The sequence below is a fragment of the Lathyrus oleraceus genome, chromosome 5, assembly GCF_024323335.1.
Source record: "Lathyrus oleraceus cultivar Zhongwan6 chromosome 5, CAAS_Psat_ZW6_1.0, whole genome shotgun sequence".
Lineage (NCBI taxonomy): Eukaryota > Viridiplantae > Streptophyta > Magnoliopsida > Fabales > Fabaceae > Lathyrus > Lathyrus oleraceus.
The window spans coordinates 202461219-202468928 of NC_066583.1; the positions used below are offsets into that span (position 1 = coordinate 202461219).

Consider the following 7710-nt stretch of genomic DNA (forward strand, 5'->3'; position numbering starts at 1 on the left):
AGTAAATTAAAATATCTATAATAAATTTATATTTATGCATTTTTGTAAAAGAAACACACACACACACACACACACACACACACACACACACACACATATATATATATATATATATATATATATATATATATATATATATATATATATATATATATATATATATATATATATATATATATATAGTCGATGCAATTGTTTAACTTTATCAAAATCACATAGAAATTTTAAATGTTTGATATATTTTTCACTTTATTCCTAAAATATTAAAACATAAAAATGATCAACAATTTTTGTATCCAGTATCTTAAGCTATTCTCATAAAAGTACAATAATAATCATATGTCCTTTGAAGGACTTTGATGATTTTCTTCATGTATATTGCTTGCATTTGATGATCTTCTTATGTCACAAGGTGATGAAGGTTCACTTCCTGCTTCAGAAGCCTATGAAAAACAAAATAATTATTATATTAGAACATCACTAGAATTATTAAATGGGATGTGTCATCACTATTTTCTTGGTAGTGTATTTGTTTGGGTCATGGGCATGTCTTATGCCTAGTTTAATATATTTCCTTTGTTGTTTCAAAAATAAAGAGGATAAGCAGCAACAACTTAGCCAAGTGACAAAAATCACTTTCATTATGAATGAAGAAGACAATTGTGGATTCTTCCTTCACTTTTTCAACTAATGAGACCATTGACCCTATCACAATAACGTTAAACAAATAGAACAATTGAATAGTCGGACATATATCTATGTGAATTTTCATATTATATATACTCAATGAAACTCTCATTTGCATTGCATCTGAGAAAATAAAAGACACTAAACATGATTCTATATGAAGTTTACGATAAGTTGGTGAGTTGAAATTATTCCTTTGATAGCTTAAATGTTATGTGCTCACGTGACTAAATTAAAACTACACGAAATCACAAAAATAAAAGCACATAAGGAGGAAAAAGCTACAAAATTAACTATAATGATTTTAAACTAGAAATATAAAACATAAGATTCAGTAAAAAAATAATTAACTAATTAATATACCTGTTGTGTTTGATTTGCAAGTACGACAACTAACTCTGCAGGGAGTGTACCACCTTCTTTCGCACTAATGTAGCCAACAACTGCTTCCAATAGAGCAGTCACAGATGCAAGTCTTTGTTCCACTAATGAAGACTACCACTTGAATTACTACCACTTGAAGAACCAAAATCCATACCACTAAGTCTTGTAGTGGTATGTTTAAAAGCAGTGGTAGGAACCACTCCCATGCCCATTGCTCGAACACGGCCAGGATGCTCTCTTCCTAATACCTTTCCAACAACATCATTTGAAGAAATTTCATAAGAAGCCTCGGGATTTTTATTTAAATGAGTGTCAATCTTTTCCTACATAAAATACAAATAACCAATGAGTATAACTCATTTACATATATTATAAAATAATGAACATAAACTTAAAATATATTTGGAAATATATATTATTAATTTACCCCTATCTCCTTAGCTTTTTCATTCACATAGCTTCCATATTTCTTTTTGTGAGTCATATTCCACATTAGACCTCGACCAATAGTCTTACCAGTCTCAATAGTCTAAAAAATTAAAATGCAATGTTATTATGAATCAAACTAATGCTTTAAAAATTGATTATATAAAGATGGTGGCATATAAGGTGAGAGTTTAATTAAGTACCCCATTGGTGAAATTCAAAGAATATTCCATGAGATTAGATCAAGGGTTCAAAACTATTATAGTTAAAAGTAATAATTTTGCACAACCTCACACACAACATTTGTCCTACTGTAACTTAATCTAATAACATATATTTTTGTCCATTAACATCCATCTCATCTTGAAAACAAACCACAACATATAGAAACAACATAAATCATATGCAATGGATATTAAAGATGTAAATAAATTATAATAAAAAATGGAAATGCTTAACCAATTCCAATATGTATAACATGTTCATGAACAACACTTCATTTATCCCACGGTGTACTGCCATGAACACTAGTACCTATAAGTCCACCAATTGTTAAACCTCACTGACTTCTATAATTGAAGTCACTCAATGTTCATTGTATAAGATACTAAATGTTTCTATTTAATGTGTTTTGTTCTCAATAAGATAAAAGATAACAAGATAAGCTAGGAGATTCATTTATAATACTTAACATATAAAGATAATTTAAAAAAAATATTCCTTAACATAAAAAAATATTTATATAAAGATAGTGTTAAACTTACTAGCTCATGTCTTCTCCTTGCCAAAGACTTAGCACCACACGTATGAGAAAACAATTGTTTCTTCCTTATTTGTTGGTTTCTCTTACAAAGATCCTAAAAGTGAAAACTTATTACTTTATATAACAAAAATATTATATATAAAAAACTATTCAATATACATATCCAAATGAAAATAGTGTACCATCGTTTCTGGTTTTGATCGATACTCAACAAATAATGCCCAATGATCCAGAGGAACGTCAACAGGTCTATTTTTGATGATCTCACTTTTGCTCAAAAGTGGGTTATATTTATCTTTCCAAATATTACCCCTATATTCCTTCCACTTTTTGCCAATCGAAGCCTCAATATACCTTTTAGCTAAATCTTCATGTACCTTAAAATAATATCGAGGCTTCCGAATAAAAATAATGTTAGTCACATACAATATTACACATGCAAACTCTCAATAAATATGTAAAATTAAAATTAATTTACCTCAAAAAGGGTTTTCCATTGTTCATCAAAATAATCCTCAGGCATGTCTGACCACTTATCAAAACCTATAGGAAAAAAAGAGACTATTCGTTGCTACTAGTCCACATACTCCAGCAAGCAAACCGGCAACCTCTCCAATAGGTGAATGAAATTCATCAAACTCCACAATAATACGTAAATTATTTGGCATGTCATTGACATCCTTACAATTCAAACGCAATTTTTGAATTGTACCATGCTCTTTATCTGAAAGATATAAAGGTTATATGAGTAAAGCCAAACAAAAAATACAACACACGACTAGATTATAAAATTTCAACATATTATACCTTGTGCATCTACAAGCCAATAATGGGTAGATGCTCGACCGCCTCTATGTTGAGAACTTTTAGCTCTTTGTTGTGAAGGTTGTGAGGATATTTGGTTAGGTAATTGAGATGATACATTAACTCTAAGATGAGAACTTTCAACACTTTGTTGTGAAGGTTGTGAGGATGTTTGGTTAGGTAATTGAGATGATACATCATCTCTAAGATGAGAACTTTCAGCACTTTCTTGTGAAGGTTGTGAGGATGTTTGGTTAGGTAATTGAGATGATACATTATCTCTAAGATGAGAACTTTCAGGACTTTCTTGTGAAGGTTGTGAGGATGTTTGGTTAGGGAATTGAGATGATACATTATATCTAAGATGAGAACTTTTATCACTTTGTTGTGAAGGTTGTGAGGATGTTTGGTTAGGTAATTGAGATGATAGATTAGCTCTAAGATTAGAACTTTCAACACTTTGTTGTGAAAGTTGTGAGGATGCTTGATTAGCTAATTTAAGAAAATTTGTAATTCTCCTTGGCTTTGGCATTACTGCATATAAAATAAAATAGTAAATTAAAAAGAACATAAATAAGCATATTACAAAAACAACATATTATAAATAAGCATATTACAAAAACATCCGAAGCCATTTTACTTCAAGCATAAAATATGTCTTTGAGATTTGAAATTTTTTGTGTATGCTCATTACAGTATGAAAAAAATGATATGTCAATTAATATATTGTAATATACATTACATATTCAGAAATCTAACCCACCGTATATATATTTGACACATTATATATGTTGTTCATCTAAATGTAAAAAGGTTGAGTTCTAAAGACAATGCCTTAAAAAATAAATAGAAGTAAGGAGTTGTACAACATAATGGATTCACGCACACATATTAAAAATTAGAGATAGCATACTATCATAAAATAATAGACTACAAAAAAAAATTAGCAACCATTAAATTTTATCTAGAATAAAATGAAATAAACATAACTAAAACTAAAACTTAACATTCTTGGTTAAGGCATGTAAACAAAACTAATACTTTTAGAAAAATTAACTTGGTCTTTACCTTATTCTTGTGAGTTATATTTAATGTCCATGACAATTAGTTCATCACCTACATACACTCATTGCTCTTATTCTGCCATAAGTTCATCTCCATCAATGTCATCATTAACATGCCCCTCACTTATTAGTTCATCATCTACATCCTCCCTTATTAAAGACAAATGATCAGAGTCTCCAAAAAACTGATCTAGGTTTTGCTCAGGACAAACTTCAATATCTATTTGATCTCCCATATCATATAAGTCTCTTGGCTTCAAATGGACAATAACACTCCAGTCTTTATCTATCTCATCATTCACATAATAGACCATTTGGGCTTGTGAGGCCTCAATGTACGGATCATGTTCTTCACGATGAAAAATTAACGGAAGTAAAACCCCACGAATCATTTTTGTACCCTCTATCCTTAGTGGTGTCAGCCCATTTACATCTGAATAAAGTAACTTTAAATCGATCATAGTAGTTAAGCTCAATGATATCTTCTAATTTCCCATAATATAACAAATTTGCTTCTCTAAAGTTTGTATCGACACTACTAGCAACACATGATGTTGAAGATGTTAAATAAACACCACTATTTTGAGTTTTCAAACCATGCTCTCGTGCTATGGTTCGAAATTTGAATCCATTAATGTTAAATGCAGAATATCTTCTAGCTTGTGTTGTTGGACCTTTCGCAAGATACTTGAGATCATCTGACACTATATTTGATATGTCGGGGTTCATAATCTAAATTGAAATCGAAAATATGATTTAGTAATTTACATAAGTATATAAACATCCATAAAAATAAACAAAGGTTATGGAAAACTTAACCAACCCTTTGAGGAAACCAAACAATGAAATCTTTACTAATCATTTTCTCTATCTCTGTTATTGACTGCCTTCGCCTTTTAGACCGTATCCGTAAGTACTCCTTAAATTCACTACATAAACAATTGATATTAATTTAGGATGATTAATATCATATATCTTACTTGACTAGACATAATTTGAAAATCTTTGAGGTACTCACTCAATATAAGGTTTGACTTGGGGACAATTTAACAACACATATCGATGTGCTTGAGTTTTCTCCATGGTTGATAGATCAAAGGTTGAGAATGCTCCTACTGCCCTACCTATAGGTGGAAAAATTGTAGATCTGTGGGATGAATCTCTTTCATCAGGATAATCATCAATACGTGCAGGTCTATTGATTCGAGTCTCAATCTCATCTATATATTGAGAGCAAAATGTGAGAACCTCTTCTGCAAGGTATCCTTCAGCAATAGAACCTTCGAGTTGTGCCTTATTCCTAACATAGGATTTCAAGTGTCCTAAGTACCTAGAAAAGGGGTTGAAAATTAGAAAATGTGAACAACTTAAAGGGGAGATACAAGAATAACCTCAAAATGAAGTAAGTTAATCACCTTTCAATAAGATACATCCAACGATAGTATACTGGACCTCTAAGTTTTGCTTCACCAATAAGATGACAAGTCAAATGAACCATGATTGTAAAAAATGAAGGAGAAAATAACATTTCTAAGTGACAAAGAGTGAGAATGATTCGAGACTGAAGTCTATCGAGATCCAAGTGACTTAAACTCTTGGCACATAATTGACGAAAGAATGAACAAAACTCTACTAACACTGCAGTCACATGTCTGGTAGGACATTTCGTATAGCAATAGGTAGTATTTTCTCCATAAGAATATGACAATCGTGGCTTTTCATCCCAAAAAGTTTTCGATTGTTTATGTCAACGCACCTAGAAATGTTACTTGAGTATCCATCAGGAAAACTAGTATTCCTCAAAGTTCGTAGGAATACATCTTTCTTTGAATTTGACATTGTAAACAAAGATGGGCAAAATCTTTTATTACTATCTGGCCAAAGATCCTTCCTTATACCCATTAATTTAAGATCCTCACGAGCTTTAAGATTATCTTTTGATTTCCCAGTTTCATTGAGCAAAGTGTATACAACATTATCACATACATTTTTTTCAATGTGCATAACATCTAAATTATGGCGCAACAAATTGGACTCCCAATAAGGAAGATCAAAAAATATACTTTTCTTCCTCCATTGTCTCGGTCCTTCAACAATTTTTTTCTTGCGTTTTCTTTTTCCTCCATCTTTTTCTTTAGATTCTAACACTTTCCCAAAAGTAACATTTGCTCCCTTTAGTTGGTTCAAGATGTCTTGTCCTAACAAAGTAGCAGGGGCATCTCTTTGCTCAACTTTTCCATTAAAACGAGACCGACTCAATCTAAGTTTATGACCTTTTTGTAAAAACCGGAGGTGACCCATAAAACACCATTTTCCACCATTCTTTAATCTAAAACTATCAGTGTCATTGTTACAAGAGGGGCAAGCAAGCTTAGTGTGTGTATTCCATCCTGATAAAGTGCCAAGTCCTGGAAAGTCACTAATAGTCCACATCAAAACTGCCTTCATCATAAACATTTCATTTTTTGATAAATCTAATGTTTTCACTCCATCATACCACATTTCTTTCAACTCTTTGATGAGAGGTTGTAGATACACATCTATATTATTTCCCGACGCTTGTTTTCCAGGAATGATCATGGAAAGGATTGTTGATGTTTGCTTCATGCATTCCCAAGGAGGGAGATTATATGGGATAAGAACCACTGGCCAAATGTTGTAGTTTGTACTCATCACACCAAAAGGGTTAAAGCCATCGGTGGTTAGGCCAAGTCGTACATTTCGAGAATCCGTAGCAAATTCTGGATGACGTAAGTCATATGTTTTCCATGTCTCAGAATCTCTAGGATGTCTCATCATACCATCTTTATTAGCCTCCAATGTATGCCATTTCATTGACTCTGCGGTTTTAGAACACATAAAAAGTCTTTGCAATATTGGCTTTAGTGGAAAGTAGCGTAGTATCTTTGCAGATTGCTTCTTCTTGTCATCCTTCCACCTAGATGTCTTGCATCGCTTACATTCTTCTAAGTCTTTATTTTCTTCACCCCAGTATAACATACAATCATTTGGGCAAGCATCTATCTTGGTATAATCAAGACGAAGTTTGTTGATGATTTTCTTAGCCTCATAGAATGAAACAGGAATCTTGGCATCAACAAACACATCTTTTTATAACTCTATAATCATAGTCATTGCTTTGTCACTTATTCCACACAAGCATTTCATATGATACAATTTGATTAGAAATGACAACTTTGAGTAGTTTTTACACCCTTCATATAATGGTTGATTAACATCTTTTAACAAATCAAAAAACTCGGATTTATCTTCACCCCACATTGAATTACACCCTTCGTTGTTGTTCTCAGAAGATGGACCAAGATTATTCGGACTACTTTGGGTAAATCCAAATGCATCATGGACCATGTTTTCCATTGCATTCTGTGGTTGGAAGGTATCTTCCGCGACATGTGTTCTTTCAAATACTTGAGGCTCATTTATACTTGACCCTTCACCATGCCAGTTCCAAACTTTGTAATTTTTTGGAAAAGGTCTATTTTTGAGGTGTACATAAACCTCATCCCATGTTCCCCACTTCTTGAAACCACATTTTGAACATGGGCACTTTATCTTAAGACC

General features: G+C 32.0%; 1 protein-coding gene and 1 pseudogene across 1 annotated transcript; both read right to left on the reverse strand.

Annotated features, from left to right (window-relative positions):
• Window positions 1–301: 301 nt before the first annotated feature.
• Window positions 302–4442, reverse strand: LOC127079714 (uncharacterized; annotated as a pseudogene).
• A 1330-nt stretch (window positions 4443–5772) lies between these two features.
• On the reverse strand, window positions 5773–7497 carry LOC127079715 (uncharacterized). The gene is made up of 2 exons (XM_051020093.1): window positions 7341–7497; window positions 5773–7235 (listed from the first exon to the last, which is right to left on the reverse strand). Exons 1-2 carry the CDS (start codon window positions 7495–7497, stop codon window positions 5773–5775), a joined length of 1620 nt encoding a protein of 539 aa, XP_050876050.1.
• Window positions 7498–7710: the final 213 nt, after the last annotated feature.

What these genes read in the sequence shown, in the direction of transcription:
- LOC127079715 (XM_051020093.1), bottom strand. Translation starts at nt 7,497, where the DNA reads ATGGTCCATGATGCATTTGGATTTACCCAAAGTAGTCCGAATAATCTT. An exon ending in TCAACCATTATATGAAGGGT is followed by an intron (nt 7,236 to 7,340) that starts GTAAAAACTACT and finishes AGTTATAAAAAG; the next exon opens with ATGTGTTTGTTGATGCCAAG.